This window comes from Physeter macrocephalus, unplaced genomic scaffold (assembly GCF_002837175.3).
Source record: "Physeter macrocephalus isolate SW-GA unplaced genomic scaffold, ASM283717v5 random_448, whole genome shotgun sequence".
Taxonomy (NCBI): Eukaryota; Metazoa; Chordata; class Mammalia; order Artiodactyla; family Physeteridae; genus Physeter; species Physeter macrocephalus.
The window spans coordinates 1-17807 of NW_021145734.1; the positions used below are offsets into that span (position 1 = coordinate 1).

The window sequence follows — 17807 nt, forward strand, 5'->3', positions numbered from 1 at the left end:
AAACCCATTCAAACCAGCCTAAGCCAAAAAATTAAAAGAAATTTAAAAAATTCACAAGTGGTGGCAGAATTTGTTGGCTTGGAAACTGAAAAGTTGGGATGTCTGCTTCAGGCACAGTTGGATCCAGGGACAAAGAGATGGATGGAGTGGTCTTCTCTCCTTTTCTTCTGTATTGGTTTTACACCCAGGCAGGTGCCCTCCACGTGGTAGTCCTGGCAGCTCCTTCCAGGATTCCACCCTCTTTACACCCAACAATTCATCCAGAAGTAAGGAGCCTCCTTTTCCAAACACTTCAAACTTGAGTCTTGAATTGACTCTGAGCCGCCCAATCAGAGTCACAAGATCATCCTTAATCCAATCAGCAACACTCCATGGCCTGGGAGCAGAGGAGGGATAATTTCCCAAAGGAAAAACAGGGAGCTTTCCCCAGCAGAAGGGAGACTGGTTGCTAGGCAGGCACAGGCACAGACCACTGCTGCCCCTGGACTTAGTATATCTGGAGAGAAGTCAGGTAACTCATGGGTGACAGGGTAAGAGAGAATGAAAAGCATGGCACCTGCAGGACACATGAAGATGAGTAATCGGAGCTGTGCTGGGTCCAGGGAGGACCGGGGCCACTGAGGATTTTAAGGAGGCTGGGATGTGCACCAGGGTGCCTGGCCACGGAGGTACCTGGTACACTCATGGCAACAATGGCCCCGACTCTCTACCTGACCCTGAATCCACAGCCTCTGCCATGTAGTTTTGCAGCATCTCTCATCAAGAGGGGAGCCTATTTCCCCTCTCCTAGAATCTGGGCTGGACTTGTCACTTGCTTTGACAATATACTGTGGCGGAAGGGATGGTGTGACAGTTCTGAGGTTAGGGAGGCTTCCAGGGGTCTTCTGTGTCTCTGCTTGTTCTCTTAGGCCCCTGACCTTACCATGTGAACTGTCCTGGCTATTTGGCTGGAGGATGAGAGACCACATGAAGCCACCTCAACTGTCCCAGCCAAGGCCCCAGACATGGAAAGAGCCCTGCATGACTAGCAAAGCTGCCCAGCTGACCCAGAGAAGACTACAGACACACAGGTGAGCCCACTGAGCCCAGCTCGGCTCAGAACTGCCCAGCAGGACCCATGGACTCAAGAGCAGTGGTGGCTGCCGTTTAAAGTCACTGAATTTTGGGACAGTTTGTTACACAGCATTGTGTGGGAAATAGGTAGCAGTTACAAGGCATTATAGGGAGAAAACCCAGCTAGCAATTGGCTTGCCAACCTGAGTCCCCTGGGGTGGGGCTGGATCTACCTGGAGAGGGTGTGTGTTTCTAATTTGCAGGAAAACGCCATCCAGGACACCTTGGCCTGGAGGGTCATGCCTATTCATAGCCTGGTGGAGTCTACAGTCTCGACGGATCTCATACCAGGATTTTAATGGACCTTCTGACATGTTTCTCATAGATGAAGGCTTTGGGAAGTTATGGAAATTATCCGGCTTGAGCTGCTGGGGAGAAATGCCCTCCACTAGCCAAATCTGGGTTCATTTCCCCCACCTGAATTACACAATTTGGTTCAGATATTTTTATATGGTGGCTGTGAGTGGGAAACAAAGGAAGAACATACATGGCCTCAACGAGGGGCCTGTGGGAGACTGGGTAGAACTGGATGGGTCCCGAATACTGTCCAGGAGCAACACCAGCTATTCAATCATAGTGGGGGGGGGGAATACAAAAGATGGTTTCTAAAGCCCATTTCAGACTTCTCCGGAAGAAAGTTAAGGGAAGAGGTAACGGGAAGCTGCCTTATCCAGGATTTGTCGACTGGAGAATGAAAAGGATGAAGCAAAGAAAGGAAAGGATGCCCCCAGCATCCCTCAGCATCCAGGCAGCTCCCTCCTGTATCCCCAGTCCTCACCAGGGGCTCCAGGCACACATGTAAAACAGACTCTGAGATCCCAGATGTGTCCCAGGTGGTGTTACTGCCTCTGAGCCTGCTCTGCTCGCATGGCCCGTTCCAAGGAACGGCATCATCGCCACCCACCCAGGTGAGAAACCTGGCAGCCAGCCACCAAGTCCTGCTCGTCCATCACCTGAACATCTCTCTGTTCTCTCTGCCCCACCGCGACATCCCCCCTCCCACTCCCAGACTCCCCACTTCCAAGTGACCACCTCGAAACTGGATTTAAGTTTGTCTGCTGGGTGAAGACTTCGATTCTGCAGTCTGACATAGTCTTCCCAGTGCTTTCCTGTATCTCTGCCCAGCTCCTCTCCTGCCTGCCTCCTCTGCAGCCAGCTGAGGTTTCTTCTGGCTTCCAAGACCCAGGCTAGGTGCGCACCCACCCCTCCCCCAGGCCCCTGTACTTGGGGCTCTCCTTCTAGCCTGCCTGCCTGCCTTCGTCCAAGCAGCCCAGGAGGCCCTGGGCTGGGTGAGAGACCTCCAGGCCTTATCGTGCTCACTGGTGCGTGGCATGTTCAAGGGCGTCTGCCTCCTTCTCCACAGTCTGAGGTCTGCGGGCTCCGGGCTCCGTGCTCCGCGAGGGCGTCCCCTGGGCCCACTCGGAGCAGGCTCAGGAAAGGTTCAGACGGCCTTCCCTGGGGCCGGGGACCCTCTGGCCAAGACGCCGCCCTAGTGCCGCAGGCATTTCGGAATCCACCGGCTGGTGGCAGCGGCCCCTCCCCGGGGACCCCGATGTCCTGAGGGCGTGCACAGCCGGCCCTTGCTGGAAGGCCCGGGAGCGGGGAGGGGGAGGGGGAGGGGGTGGGGCGAAGGCGGGGTGGACAAGGCGCGGGAAGCCGGCGGGACCTGGCGGCGGGTGGTTCACGCGTCCCGGGGAGTCGGCGTGTCGGCTCCGGCCCCGCGCTCCCAACCCTCGGAGCCCCGGGCTCGGCCCCGAGAAGGGGTCCCCGCACCTTCGAGGGCGGCCGGAGCTCGACGGCTGAGCTAGCTGGAGATGCGCGCGTGGCGGGGCCCCACTCCCGCACCCGGGCCGCTCCGAGCCACGCCGGCGGCGTCCGCTCCGCGCTCGGGCCGCCGAGGACGCGAGGCCGCCGCCGTCACCAGGAGAGGGGCGAAACCATCCCAGAGCCGCGCGTGCCCTCCCCAGCCTGCAGGTCGCCGAGCGCTCGCTGGGGAGGGACGAGCACGTGGGCACGGGGGTTGGTCAGTGGTCCCGGGACGCCCCTCCCTGCGTCGTCTCCCCCCACCCCCTCCCTCGCCGGGGCAGAGACCTACTGGCTCCGCCCCACCGGGGGAGCGTGTCCCTCACTAGGGGCCCTTTCCCACCCCGGGCTTCACAGAGGAACCCCCTCGTTGGACCTATGGCCCTGCCCTCTCCTCAGGGCCTCCCACCGTGGCTCACCTCGAACTTGCTCATGAACTCCGCAAAGATGCCGAAAAAGGCCTCGGAAGTGGTGGCTTTGGAATCTTCACCGAAGAAAGCCAGCGCCTTGCCCAGCTCCTCCATGGCCTCCCGCTGCAGCCCGTCCAGCGCCCGCAGCACCGGCTGGGCTGTCTCCAGGAAGGACTGATGGGCCTCTGTTAAGGAAACTGCCGCAGGTCCCCGAGGCAGGTCCCCGGGCGGTGACCCACACAGCGACCCCTCCAGTCCACCCCAGGCCCTTTGCTCACCTGGGCACCGTGCCCTGGTCAGGGGCTCCAGGCCCTTTGCCCACTGCCCTGCAAGCGCATCCTGACCCCTGCCACATCCAGTCCAGCCTTCGGCCTTTCACTGGCTCCTCTCTCTGTGGGGCAGCTCTCTCCTCCCTCCTGGCTCTGCTCCGATGCTACCACCCTCTCTTCCCCAACCATCCACTTAGAGTGGCCCCCTTTCTCTGTCTCTCTCTTTTTCTATAGCATTTGTCACTGTCTGTGCTCAGTCGGAATATTCCCCTCTCCTGACTGCCTTTGGCTGGCCAGACCTGACAAGTCTGACAAGCCTCTCCCTGTATCTTGGGACTTAAGCCTGGACTCTGCCACCCCCGAGGACAGAGGGGGCAATGTAGCCAATCAAAAGAGCTCCTTCTCAGTTACACACAGACTTGACATAAGCACTTAGATTCTAAATGACCTAAGGCGGACCCCCCTCCAGAACCCCTGGACCCACAGCAGCCTCTGCCCAGAATCTCTGCAGGCCACTGGAACTACAGCCAGCTCTACCTGACCCCCCAACCCCAAGGGTCCACTGTGGCACTGGGACAGGATACCGCCATGACCACGGCAAACTTGTCCTCGCTGGCAGGGGACATGCTCTGGCAGGCGGCCTGTATCTCACTGATGGTGCCGTGGAGGTCAGCCAGGTCACTGGTCAGGGCCCGTTGGTTCACTGTAGGGAAGGCAACAGAGCCTCGTGGGGCTGCCCTCCCAGCCCAGGACAGCGGTACCTCTGCCTCCCCACCCATCCACCCAGCGTACCTTTGGCAGCCAGGGGCACGGTGGGCAGGTCCTGAGCAAAGCCCAGGAGTTCGGGGAAGTGCTGGCTCAGCGATTTGGCAAGGATATGCAGGAAGGTGGACTTCCCATCCACTGTCTTGGTGGAGTTCAGCTGCAAGTGACCCCAACATATATCTTCCTCAAGGACCCCATCAGATTCCTGATCACACGGGCTCAAGTGCTCTCCTCCCTGCTTCCCCTGGGCTGTGGCGTCGGTTCCCGGCCCCCAACACTCTCCAACTCCAAAGCTCATAAGCTGATGGCTAGTAATCCTTACTCTGAAGCTCTCATCTGCTGGGATGCCATAGGCCTGTTTCCTGGCCCAGATCTTTGAGACCCCCAGGAACCAGGCCCCCAGCCCCCAGCTAGGCGAGGACCCTAGGTTTTTCTGTCCTTGTGAGTTTGCCCTTGTCAAAAGATAGAGCCCAAGATTCTCTGACCCCAGGGAAAGCGGGGAGCATCACTCACAGTTCTTCCCTTTTGTGGTTTTCTGGAACCATCTGTGGCCCATCTGAGCCTCAGACACCCTAAACCATTCATATCTATAAAGGGAGTTTTTCTTCCTCTTTTTGAAAACAACCAAAGGGGTCATGGGGAAAAGTCCCAGAAACACAGGGGAAAGGCTGGATATTTGAGCTGTCCCTTCTCTGATCCTAGATCTTTCTGGGGTAGGACTGGCCTGATGGTGGTGGTGGTGTTGAGGGCACAGAATCCACCAGGTGGGACTCTCCCCTTCCTCCTGGAGCCTTCCCTCCTTGCCCTTCCCTTCTCCCACCACTCCATTTTTCCAGGTCTTGAGGCTTGGCTTGGAGACACCACCTTGTCCCCCCATCCCCTCAACCCCCAAACTTTGCTTCTGTTACATCCTGGCCTGCGGGCAGCCAGCTCTTCCTCCGGGGGGGTTGGGGGTGGGGAAGGGCCTCAGTGGTAGAGCAAACAAATCAGTGACTGTCTGACAGGCCCCCTCACCTCCGTCAGGAAGTTGATCTTGAAGCCCGTGGTCTTGTTGGTTTGGGGCTGTCCATCGTTGAGATAGTTGCCCATAGCCAACACAAACTGTGGAGAGAAAGGTGGGCAGGTCCTACCCCACGCCCTGGCCCCCTCAGGATGAACCTCCAGGCTGGAAGCCCCAGGGGACAGAGGAGCAGGTAGAGTGATCTGAGAAGGGGCGGTTCTGACCTCCAGGATCTTGGCGAGCTTCCGGCTGTTCTTGAGCTCGAGGGAGGCCTGGCGCAAGCACTCCAGGCTGCCCCGGATCTCTTCTGTCTTCTCCTGTAGGGTGGCCTGGAAATGGAGGCTGCGCAGGCGGGTCTTGTACTCGGGAACCGACAGCATCTGACAGGAAGGCAGGGCCAGGATTCACCCATCCCGCCGAGAGACCCGCTGCCCCGGGGCAGCCTGGGGTGGGGGTCAGCGGGCGGCCCGGTATTCCCTTAGGAAAACAAGCACAACCTCTAGGGGGCACCCTCACCCCATCTACCTTGGACCCTGAGTGAGAACTGGCTGTTACAGGTGTAAAACCGGGACTCAGGGGCGTGAACGCGGTGGCGGGAGGGGAGCGAGACCCACGCACAAAGCGAGAGCCGCGATAGAGGAGGCCGAGGCGGCCGGGCAGCCGCCCCTGACCCCGCGCGGGGGTCACGGCCGCAGCACCTGCAGGACGAACTGGTCGGGCTCGCTGAGGCGGCCGGGCGCCTCGCGGAAGGCCTGGTAGCGATGCTCCTCGTCGGCGTCCGGCGCGAAGAGCAGCAGCTGCGCCAGGTGCGCGGGCTCCAGGCGCCGGGGCTCCATGCTCATTAGCACCTGCCGCAGCTCGGCCGGGCTCAGCTTCAGGTGCGCCAGCAGGATGGCTGCGGGCGGGGCCGCGAGAGTGAGCCGGGGCGGGGCCCGGGCGGGGAGTGGGCGGGGCTTCAAGATCCGCCCCGGCTCCTGGGTGTGTCGGGGGACGGCGGGCCAGGAACCGGGGCGGAGCAGGCGCCTGCCCAGAGGAGAGGAGGGTCCTTCCCGCAACCTACTGAGGGGCGAGGGCGGGGTTCTCAAAGAGAGACCTGGAATTGAGCGGGGCCTGCGGAGTTGGGGCCAGGGAACTAGGGAGGGTCCTGAGACGGGAAGAGTAGGGTATGCGCCTGGAGGCGGGGCCGGAACTGAGGAGCCGATCACAGGGTGAGGGCGGGGCCGATGGGGGTGGAGCCAAGGCCGGCGCCTGCGCCCGGTGGGATCGGGCTGGCAGTGGGACCTGGGAGAGGGTCTTCACCGCGCGGGAGGCAGGTGTTGGGCCCCCCCCACGGCCTAATCTCGATCATCTACCGGGGTGGATCCAAGGCTCTGTGGCCCGGAGGGGGGTCGCGTCCTGCCCCCCACAACCACCCGGCACCCCCAGCCCCTCACAGGTGTTGTAGGCCTTCTTGTGGGACAGGATCTCCACCACCTCCTTCTTCCTGAAGGGCTCAGGCCCGGGCACCGGCTCTGGAAGGGAAACTGATGGTTTAATGAGGGGACGCTAGGCTGAGGCTGCTGTGCGAGGCCCCAGGAGGGGTGTGGCCACATCCCACAGCCCAGACGCCCCCGACCAATGGACTTGACTGAATCAGCTCCAGGTGTCCTCACTCCCCTCACTCATGGACTCTGGGGTCCAGTCTACCACAGTGTGCGTGATGTGGCGTGTGTCCGCCCCCCGCCCCCCCATCCTCTCTCCCCTGGGCCCTTGGGACTGAGCTGGCCCCATAAGGAGAACCAATCGCCTCTCGACTCTGCAGATGCTTCCTGGACGGACAACAGCCTTTCTCTTCAATCCCGGGACCACTTTCCACACGCAGTATCCCTGGCTGCCTGGATCCCCACCCAACAACTACAGGGAGATACCCTGAGAGGGGTAAGGGGAGAGAGAGACTTGGAAGGGATATCTGTCTACCTTATTGTGGCTGTGTGACTTGGAGCAAATTACCTATAGCCTCTGTGCTTCCTCATCAGGAGGTTGGGGCGATCACCGTACAGTCCCTACCTCACAGAATCGTTACAGGATTAATTTAGAAACAAGGGTGTCTGACATTTGGTAAGCATGCAATACATGTCAGCTCTTATTATCTCCATTTTGAGGTAGGAAACGTGAGGCTCTGAGAAGTTCAATAACTCAGGGACACGGTAAATAAATGGCGGTCCGTGCAGACCTTGGGGACTCTTAAGCCCTGGGACGCCACAGAAGGTAGTGGGTGGGCTGCCACAGAGAACCTGGTATCTGGGTTCCCCTAGGACCCTCAGGCCACTCACTAGCAGGTTTCTGGGTGCCAAAGTGGAGCTCCAGGTCGAGGTACTTCACCATGTCGCTCAGCTTATCATAGTCAGAGTCCTCCCCGAGCTGCGAGGGAGGGGGAGGTTCAGATCGAGGAAGAACTGCCGCCCTCCACCGCCCCCACCCTCTAAGGGCTGCCTTGTGAGCTCCCGGAGGAAGAGCCTCCATCAAGCCCTGGGGTAAACCCGGCGGCAGGAGGAGACTGCAGGAGAAGCTAAATCATCCAAGTTATCAGGCGGTGAGCCGGCTCCTCTTGTGGTCAACAACACTCACACCTGCAGCACTCTCCACGCAGAAGCCAGCACGTTGCGCTGGAGCAGGGGGCAGAGGGGCTCTAAAGGGGCTGGAGCCGACCAAGGAGGCTTAAGGGGTCTGGGTCTGTTTTGAGTGAGTTCACCAGAGCTGCTCTGGGTTCCTGATTCTGGGGAAACTGAAGCAGGGAAATGCCAGGAGCTAGGAACTGGACAGGTGGTTGTAACAAATGACCTGGGTGAGCGGTGACAGTCTAGAAGGGCCATGGCTGCAGGCCAGGGACACCTGGTGTGGATTTGGACTTGGCCATGTGCATGACCTCTGTCCTTGTGTCCACCTTCAGCGTCCAGTGGAAAGACCACTCTTCAGAGCAAGGCTTCAAGGACCATCTGAGGCTGGTGGGAGTGAGGTCTCCAGGGGACCCAGTAGGTCCCAGTTTGTGACTTTGTCCAGCCAAGCATCCTCATCAGCAACATGGAAAGCTTCCCTGGAGGTGTGGGCTGATGCCAACTTGGCTGGGAAGGCAGGAGACAGAACTGGGACCCAGGAAGTGGCAATGGGAAAAAATGACAAGCATGCCCCAATGGAGTGTGGCTGCATGTAAGGACATGCTGTTGGTCCCAAGAAGAGGGAGGGACTAGGGCTGAGGATGATGGTGGGAATGAACACTGCGATGGGGCAGCCCCAAAGCTGGAGGGTTCCCAGGCCATGTTAAAAGGAGAATGATGTCCAGGTCAAAGGAGATGAGAGCACTGTTTTCTCCTCTGAACTGGGGAAGCCCCATTAGGAGTTCCATTTGGGACCTGCCCTTTGACAGACTATGGGGCTAGAAACCACATTCTAGGGGAATGACCTATAGAACAGGGATGGGGTGAACCTTGCTCATGGGACAGGCTGGTTGGTCTGTGGATAAGGAAATATACTTGCTCTGCCTGATTTCAAAGGGCAGGACAGAAAGCAGGACATGGGAATCTTGGTGAGACAAAATTTCAGAGCAATACAAGGATGGATGGTGAAAAGTGTCCAGTGAGGAAAGGGATGCCTTGACAGGTAGTGAGTTCCCCATCACTAAAGGTGTTCGAGTATATATTGGCAGTGTTGTTTGGGAGGAAGTTCAAGCATCAGAGTGAAAGGGTGGAGGCTGGTGTGCAGGGGTTTGGAACAGCTGCCCTTTTAAGAATCCTTCAGTCTTGGCTCCTGTGAATAAACTACTGATCGTAGACTGGCAGACAGTTCGAAGTTCTGTGACTCTAACCAGATGTCCTGCTCTTGGCTCTTAGAGCCTAAGGGAACTATTCAAATCTCGAGTGATAGGTTTCAAGGGTGAGTGTGGTGCCATTTCTGGATGTCCCCAGTGTGTCATTGGCTTAGGGACGCAGATTGGGCTTCGGTGCCTGTGTCAACCACCAAGGGTGGGCGTGTTCCTGGGCCGGGCCTTCATTCATCCTCTGCTCAGCATGGGGACGGCCAGAGGATGTTCAGCTGACGCTGGAAGAGGCCTGGGGATGGGTCTTGGCTTCACTGCTGCTGCCCAGACCACCTCCCCCGGTGCAGAGCACTCCTGGTCCCCAGGTCACCTACCTGTCCCCAGATGGTGCCTTCCGAGTTCTCCACCTGCTCCCACCGCAGGCGCTTGACGCTCACGTGGCTGGTCTCACTGCGGCGGTGGCCCAGGCCCCGGGATAGCATGGGGGGCGCACAGGGGACAGGTGGGGGCAGGGGTGGCGGGGGTGGCGGAGGGACTGGGTGGCTGAGTTGGGTGAGGGGCTTGGCCAGCGTCGGAGCGGGGCCCCAGGGGCCATCAGGGGAGCGGGAGCTGGGCTTGGGGTCATGGAAGGGCAGGGGTGGTGGGGGCGGGGGGCTGAGTGGGGGCGGTGGGATGTGGTCGGAGATGGAGGAGTAGGTCAGGGAGCTGCCCTCCTCACTGCTGCTGGTGCACTCGCTGGCACTGCTCCTTTCATTGGTGACGAAGCTGCCCTGGTCGTCGTGGAAGCTCATCTGGGGGGACAGAGCAAGGCAAGGGGAGGGTCAGGCTGGGCCCAGGGAGACTGGAGCCTGGGCCAAGGGGAGGGAGAGTGGAGTAGCCTGGGGCAGGGGCTGGCATGGCCCGGGGATGGGACAGGAGAGGCTGGGGGGTTAGCCTGAGGCTGTGGTGGGACAGCCCACGGAGTGTAGGGCACCTGAGGCAGGGCATATGGGGCGGCCTTGGACAAAGAGTGTCCTGGCTCGAGCCAAGGGTGGGATAGCTCCAGCCAGGGAGCGGGGTGTCCTGGGACAGGTTCCAGGATGGACTGGGGCAGGGAGAGGGGGAGCCTGGGGCCCATCCCCAGGGCAGCAGGCCTCTCGCAGGAGCCTGTGGACACCGTCCCCGTATAGGCCCCCGGACCCTGCACACCGGCCCGCGTGCTCACCTCTTCGTAGTCATTCTCAGGGCTCAGGAAATCATCCACGACGGTGACGCGGGGCCCCAGCTGCTCGCTCAGCGCATCCAGGAAGCGGTCAGTGTCCCGGCTTGGCACAGGGTGGGCGAAGGTGAAGAGCCTCCTGCGGCTGGGCGGGCGGCCGCGGTCCGGGCTGGGGGTGCTGCTGGAGCCGAGGGGCCCGGGGCCCAGCTGTGGGGAGGGCGCCCTGCTACTGTCCAAGCTGGCGTAGGGGTGGGACTCGCAGCTGCTGGGGGAGGCCAGGCCCTCTGAGCACAGCGGGTAGTAGCAGGGGGAGGGCAGGAGCCGCTCGCTGGGCCACGAGACACTGGACAGGGTCCTGGGCCCTAGGGTGGGGGATGGAACGTGAGGACCCCTCTTGGGTCAGTACCTGGGTTCCAGGTGCGGGCTGGAGGGGAGGGGCCCCAGGGCGGGTTGGCTCTGTGTCCCTAGGCACCTTCCTTTCCCCCGCTGGACACAGTGCAGGGAGACCCCGGACGACGCTGCGTCCCCAGGCGTCCCTTAGGGTGACCAAAGGCCGGAGCCGGCAGGAGGGGCACTGCTTGGCCCCGGACAGGCCCCGGCTCATGTGCACAGGATCCCCGGGTCCCACTTGGAACCCACTGAACGCAAGTCAAGAGTGCGGGGGGTCTCCAGGCCGAAGGTCATGGGGCACCTCCCGCACCCAGCAAGCCCTTCCTTGGCTCACAGAAACATCACCCGGGGTCCTGCCTTCCGAACTGCCGAGAAACCATCACGTGTGTCTGCGAACAACCATCTTCCCAGCTGAGCCACCCACAGAGCAAGATGCATGCACTTCGTAGTCTATCCGACAGTCACATGCGAACCTGGGGACTCCTGTGGGGGCAGCCCTCTGCTTTCCTAGATCCATAGCGGAGGCGAGGATCAGAGGGGACAGGGGAGGGGCCAGGACAACCCGGACCTTGATGGCCCCTCGCTATGGAGGTTGCCAGTGTTCCCCAGCATTCAGTCCCATAGCCACGGAGCAAAAAGGGAGGTCCAGGGATATGCCTGGAGGTGGGGGTAACACCCAGCCAGCCAGCCAGCCAGGAGGCCGGAGGCCAGAGCTGCCCTCGGGAGCCGGGGCTGGCGAGCCCTACCTGCTGTGCCTGCCGTGCTGGGCACTGGTGGGGAGGCACGGGATCTGGAGGTGGTCCCCATCTTCCCTTTGAAGCTGCTGCTCAGCCGGGACTCAAGCTCTGCGTAGACAGCCGACATCTTTGGGGAGAGGAGGTGGGGATGGGTCCAGCCTGCCCTTACCTCCCCCACGTGGCCCTAACGTGGCCTCGGAGGCCAGGCCTGGGTGGTCTGGGAGGCCAGGGTCTGCCCCAGCTCCGTGGGCCACCCATTCCCAGCTCCCCACTGACACCGAAAGCAGGGCAGAGAGAAGGTCTCACCATCTTGGGGTTGGGGGTCTCGGGGAGGGATGTGCCATCACCCGCCTGGCGCTCGCCTGGGATCAGAGGAAGAGGCATCTCCGGGCAGTCGCTGGGCCCTGCCGGGGAATCAGGAGGGCCAAGTCCACAACACGGGGGTCTAGTGACCACCTCTGAGCTTGAAGACTCAGGCCCCAGCCCAGACCCAGCGAGGGCCTCTGGATAAAGAACCGCCAAGCCCTGTGGGCCCAGAGGGGCCGCTGCTCAGCCCATTCCCAGGGACGTCTCATCTCGCCAAGCCCATTTTGCAGGTGGGAAAACCGAGGCCTGTCGCGCCCTCTCACCCACTCCCGCCTTTTGGTCCGGGGCCTCACCACAGCTGAGGCTGGCCTCCCGGCCCTGGGACCGGAGGCTGCGGCGGCACATGGAGGAGGCCCTCAGGGAGCTCCGCAGCTGGGGCTCGGGCGCTGGCTCCGGCTCCGGCTCCGGCTCCGGCTCGGGCTCGGGCTCCAGGTCCAGTGTGGGCTCTGGCTCTGCTGTGGGACCAAAGGGGAGACAGGCCCCTTGTCCTCTCAGCCTGACAAGGAGCCTCCAAACACAGGGAGGGTGAGGGCACCCACCTGTGAGCCCGGGCCTGCTCGGCTCTAGGACAGCTGGGAACCCCAGGGTGAGAGGCGGGGCGCTGGGCACAGGAGGTACATGGAGGTGGTGCCAGCCTGAGGACAGAGGCTGGGCGGAGGTGGCCACAGCCCACCCTCAGGGCCCCTTCTCATGCCGAGAGCCTAGGACCCCCTGATTCCCAGGTCTCAACACGCAGGCGCTGCTGCCCCTAGGGGCTTGCAGAATGAAATGGAAGGTTCCAGGTCAGGGCAGATGTGTGGGACATCTGCTGCCCAGCCTGCACCTGAGCTCAAACCCTCAACCCCCCAACAAACTCTGGGTCCCCAGGACTAGGGTTCGTGGGCACACAAGGGCCAGCCCACAGGAGACGTGCAGGCGAACAGCAGGTGCCCAGGGTCTAGCCCACTTTCGATGCCTGCAGGCGAGTGATGAAGTGCGTGCGTGGTGTGGGCACGGGGGCACCCAGTGACGGGGCAGCAGCGGGGAGCTGAGGCTGCACGGGGCCCCGCAGGCCCTTGTGTGGGTCTGTGGGCTCCAGAGCCCACTAGGCAGGTGTGACCTGGCCATGTGCTCACGATCGAGGTCTGTAAACAGTGTCCACGTGAACTTCTTGATCTGTGCCACACTTCCCAGGGTGCAAAGCACAGCCACTGTGGTCACCCTCATTTTGTGGGTGAGAAACCTGAGACCCCGGGCGTTAGGTGGGGTGTCTAAAGTCTAAGGTTATGCTGCTTTAAGGGTCAAGCTGGGAAAGCACATCCGTGGGGCAAAGCGTGGGACCAGCCCCGGTGTGCTGGGTGTGTATCTCCAGGACAAGTGGGTGCATCTGTGTGTGGGAGTAATACCTGTGGTTGTTTGTAATACCTCACAGGTGAGAACAGCAGGTGTCTGGCCTTTACCTGGCGGGCTGGGCAGGGGGAGGGGCTGCTTACCTGTCATGGCCGTGTAGCCCAGGAAGCATGCGATTTTCTCCTGGCAGAGCTCCTGCTCCTCGTAAGTCAGCAGCTGGTAGATGAACTGCCAGAGGACCTGCTTGGCGGGTGTGTCCAGCACCGGGTAGACGTCGACGATCAGGGTGTCGATGTTCCTGGGGGTGGGGTGCAGGAGCAAGGGGTTCATGACTCAGGGGCTCAACAGAGGGGGCAGGGTGGGGGACAAGGGGGCGCTTCCAGGCCACAGAATTCAGCCTCACGCCCTTCCCTTCCTCCCCAAGACAGAGAGGTGGGCAGGAAGGTAGGCTCTGCGGACAGGCTGCCCAGATTCAAATCCCAGCCCTGCCACTTACCAGCCAAGTGACCTTTCTCGCTACTAATTTCTCTGTCTCAGTTTCCTCCTCTGTAAAATGGGAGATAAAAATAGCATCTACTGGGGAGTTCCCCGGTGGCCTAGTGGTTAGGATTCTGGACTCACTGCTGTGGCCTGAGTTCAATCCCTGGTCGGGGAATGGAGATCCCACAAGTTGTGCCGCACAGCCAAAAAATAAAAGCATCTACCACACAGAGCTGTTGTGAAGATTAAAACGTATAGAATGTATTAGGAAAGCTGACTCACTACATCAGGGACTGGCAAATGATGGCCCAAGGCCCAAAATTTGGCCTGCCACCTGTTTCTGTAAAGCAAGTTTTATTGGAACATGGTTTATAGAAGCCTATGGTTTATATTTTGTCTATGGCTGTTCTCAAGTTACAACAGAAGAGATGAATGGTTTCAATGGAGACTATATGGCCTGCAAAGCCTAAAATATTTGCTATCTGGACCTTTCTAGAAATAGTTTGCTGATCGCTGCATTGTACGGAAAAAATAAAACTGATCCTCGCGTAACACCACACATAAAGGTGAACTCCAGGTGGATAAAAGACCGAAGTGTGGAGGGTATAATTATAAAATTAACAGGAGATAACGCAGGAGATATCTTTTGACCAAGGGGCAGGGAAGGACTTCTTAAACAAAAATTCAAAAGCCAAAGCCATAAGGCCCCAAGTGTATTGAATGCGATGATACAAAATCAAGAATACTTGTTCAAAGAAGCACAACTTGGAGCTGTTAATATTAGATATAATGGAAGTAACAGTAGAGTAACAAATGCGAGAAGATATTTACAATGTCTAAAATCAACAAGGAATTGGTATCTAAGACTCAGAGAGGAGCTTCCCTGGTGGTGCAGGGGTTAAGAATCCGCCTGCCAATGCAAGGGACACGGGTTCGAGCTCTGGTCCGGGAAGATCCCACATGACGCGGAGCGACTAAGCCCGTGCGCCACAACTACTGAGCCTGCGCTCTACAGCCCGCGAGCCACAACTACGGAAGCCCACGTGCCCAGAGCCCGTGCTCCGCAACAAAAGAAGCCACTGCCATGAGAAGCCCGCGCGCCGCAATGAAGAGTAGCCCCGCTCGCCACAACTAGAGAAAGCCCACGTGCGGCAACGAAGACCCAATGCAGCCAAAAATAAATAAGTAACATAAATAAATTTATAAAAAAACAAATAAAACAATAAAACAAACAGGGAACTCTGGCAAATTTAAGTTTTGCCGTTCGGAACTTTCTGGAATTCTTTCCAAATACATTTGTTCAGTGGTTGGTTGAATCTATGGATGCAGAACCCATGGATATAAGGACCGACTGTGGGTGTTATAACTTGGATGAATGTTGAAAACATGCCAAATGAAAGAAGCCAGACGTGAAAGTCCACATATTGTATGATTCCATCATATGAAATGTCCAGAACAGGGAAATCTACAGAGACAGAAAGTAGATTAGTGGTTATTTAAGGTGAAGGAGGCATGGCAGGGGGTGAGAGCAATAGTGAAAGGGTTGGGGCTTTCTTTTTGATGAAAGTGTTCTAAAATTGAGTATGGTGATGGTTACGCATATTTGTGAATATACTAAGAACCAGTGCATTGTACGTTCAAATGGGTGAATTGTATGATATGTGGATTATATTTCAACAGATATACATTTTTGTTTAAACAAAAAAAAAGGGAATGAACAAGTGATTGGCTTTGCAGGGACCGTGAAGCGACCCTGGGGGCTGAGGCGTGTGATAAACACTCCTGCTGCTGCCCAGGTGCAAAAAGGAAGGTGCTAAACCGAGCCTGACGGGGCGGGGCTGGTGGCAAGTGCCCACAGCGGGGTGCCGTGGGGGTCCCGCCAACAACCCTGCAGGGGGTCGCTGCCTGCCTCACTTTACAGAGAAGGCTGTGACTTGCCCAGGGCACGTGGCTGGGAGGTTTCAGAGTCAGGGTTTGCTCTAGGGTCAGCCCCGATGGCCCCCACCCCCACTCGGGTCCTTTGAGCCTCCCTCAGGAGAAGGGGGCTTAGGAAGCTCAGGCAGGGAGACCCCGATGGTGAGTCTGGGCGGGAATCGGGGTCTACCCCACCACCACCCTGGCCCAGCCACCTGTGCTGGAAGAAGCTCTCGAGGGCCCGGCAGACCCCATAGCGCTCGGGGGGCGTGAGCAGGTGCTCCAGCTGCTGGCTGAAGGTCCTCCCCTGCACCCGGATGCTGGACGGCAGGATCTCCGCCACCCACTGCAGGGAGGTGAGCGCCGACGACGGGTTGGGAGAATCCATCGAGTCGGAATCTGCAGGGGCCACGGGAAGCAGAGGCCCGGGTGACCCAGCGTCCCCAGGCCAGGCGCGGTTTTCCTGGCAGCTGGGGCCAGGGGACCTCCCGAACTGGGGGGAGCGCCATGCATTGGGAGGCACGCCTGGGGATGTGCCCCATTGGGGGAGGAGGGAGAGCCCCAGGCAGCGTCCCTGAGGCCACCCCACTGGGTTTTACAGCACCACCTGGAGAGGGAAGCTGCAGAGATAGGGGACAAGCAGAGTCCTCGGTAGACTCATAAATCCCACCCGTGGTGACCCCAGCAGGGTATGTGGGCCAAGGCGGCCAAGGGCCAGTGGGGGTCTCACCGCTGGCGAACGGGACGAGCCCCTCCTCCACCACCAGCGTGGGCATTGCACCACTGCCCTGCAGCATGGACACCACCTTGTCGTGGGAGCAGTTCCTGCCGAGCAGAGGTGGCCCAGGAGGGCCTGCCCAGGATGAGCCCTGCCCAAAGCCACCCGCCAGACCTCCCTGTCCTGCCGGTGGAGGCCACACAGCAAGCCCACGGCTGGGTCAGGACCAGAAGCCAGGGCCCTGCCTCTCCTGCTCGTTAATCTCCTCTGCAGGAGAAGCTCCAGGCCCAGGGCCAGCTGGACGCTTCTGGGTACAGAAGGGGTCATGACCACGCTACCCCTGGGCAGGGTCCCCTCCTAAGGGTAAGACACACATGATCCATTCAACCCTGTGCCCCCTGCATGGAGCGGGGGTGTTTCCTGGTTGGAAGGGTGGTTTGACATCCCGGAGAGGGTGCGAGGGTGGATTCAAGACTTCCTGTGAGAAGAGGGACAAGCTGGGGACCAGCCGGTCAGAGGCCCGTGGCCGGGGTAGCCCAAGAGTCAGGAGTCCTGGGGGCTGTTTGCCCCCAAGCTCCGGTGACCCCAATAGCCTCTGACCTCATGTCCAGTCCGTTGAGGAAGAGGATCCGGTCGCCCGATTTGAGGGAAGCATTGTCAGCCGGGCTCCCTGGAAGCAAGGAGAGAGGGTGCGGTCAGCTGAGCAGTGACCCACTCGGGGATCCCTGTGTTGTCCTCCTGTTTTACAGGCGAGAAGTGGGGTGGGTGGCAGAGGAGAGCCAAACTCAGGCCAGCAGTCCCACATTAGAGCCAGCGCCCCTCTGCTCCCAGCTGCTCGAAGCAGGGAGTGATCGCCTGGCCCGGGTGGGGGTGCTTGGGGCCCGGCGTGGACCACTGGTCAGCCCTGAGCTGGCGGAGGAGAGCAGAAAAGGAAGGTGCGCACACCTGCAGAGGACCCTACTCTATACTCTATTCTCGACCCCTCGTACAAAGGTCCACATCATAAATTCCTCTGTGCCTTTGTCACTAGGAGAAAATGTGTCTAGAGGGAGGCTCCTCCCTCGGGCTGGGAAACATGAAGAATTAATCATGTTTCGACAGCTTGGGACCTTGCTGACACTGGAGGGACTGTCCCTCTAGGGCTAGCCAGTCCCTAGAGATGGTACATGACTGGTCTGCAAGTGCATCTTTCCCGTGCAAACCAACCAATCCTAAGCCCATCCCCCCACCCTTCCTCTATGGGACTAGCACAGTCTGGGTAAACCTGCTTAGCTGGCTTACCCTGCCTCACCCATTTCTTCACCAAAAAAAAAAAAAAAGGGGGGGGAGCTCTTGACCATGTTTTCTCTTGCTCCCTCTGCCTCCTGACCAATCCTGGTGCTTCCCCGTGTGGCCCTTCCTCTTGGGAGCTGTGAGTACCACACGATTTTTTTTTTTTTTGCGGTACGCGGGCCTCTCACCGCCGTGGCCTCTCCCGTCGCGGAGCACAGGCTCCGGACGCGCAGGCTCGGCGGCCACGGCT

General features: G+C 59.5%; 1 protein-coding gene across 4 annotated transcripts in view; it reads right to left on the reverse strand.

Annotated features, from left to right (window-relative positions):
* Nucleotides 1-2909: 2909 nt before the first annotated feature.
* The window catches only part of GRID2IP (Grid2 interacting protein), a 34502-nt gene continuing 19604 nt past the window's right edge, over nucleotides 2910-17807 (reverse strand). For 2 of the 4 annotated variants that reach the window (XM_024125049.2, XM_055083003.1), the window contains 18 exons: nucleotides 16886-16955; nucleotides 16298-16392; nucleotides 15783-15966; nucleotides 13317-13471; nucleotides 12138-12299; nucleotides 11785-11882; nucleotides 11488-11605; nucleotides 10358-10713; nucleotides 9528-9944; nucleotides 7673-7760; nucleotides 6794-6871; nucleotides 6059-6255; nucleotides 5585-5740; nucleotides 5375-5461; nucleotides 4388-4517; nucleotides 4180-4298; nucleotides 3336-3500; nucleotides 2910-3102 (listed from right to left, as the gene is read on the reverse strand). In XM_024125049.2, coding sequence (XP_023980817.1) covers nucleotides 3031-3102; nucleotides 3336-3500; nucleotides 4180-4298; nucleotides 4388-4517; nucleotides 5375-5461; nucleotides 5585-5740; nucleotides 6059-6255; nucleotides 6794-6871; nucleotides 7673-7760; nucleotides 9528-9944; nucleotides 10358-10713; nucleotides 11488-11605; nucleotides 11785-11882; nucleotides 12138-12299; nucleotides 13317-13471; nucleotides 15783-15966; nucleotides 16298-16392; nucleotides 16886-16955 — 2747 coding nt within the window. In that variant the 3' untranslated portion in view covers nucleotides 2910-3030. Of the gene's footprint in view, nucleotides 3103-3335; nucleotides 3501-4179; nucleotides 4299-4387; nucleotides 4518-5374; nucleotides 5462-5584; nucleotides 5741-6058; nucleotides 6256-6793; nucleotides 6872-7672; nucleotides 7761-9527; nucleotides 9945-10357; nucleotides 10714-11487; nucleotides 11606-11784; nucleotides 11883-12137; nucleotides 12300-12647; nucleotides 12653-13316; nucleotides 13472-15782; nucleotides 15967-16297; nucleotides 16393-16885; nucleotides 16956-17807 lie in introns of all 4 variants that reach the window. The other 2 variants (XM_024125048.2, XM_055083004.1) reach the window with 2 other exon arrangements.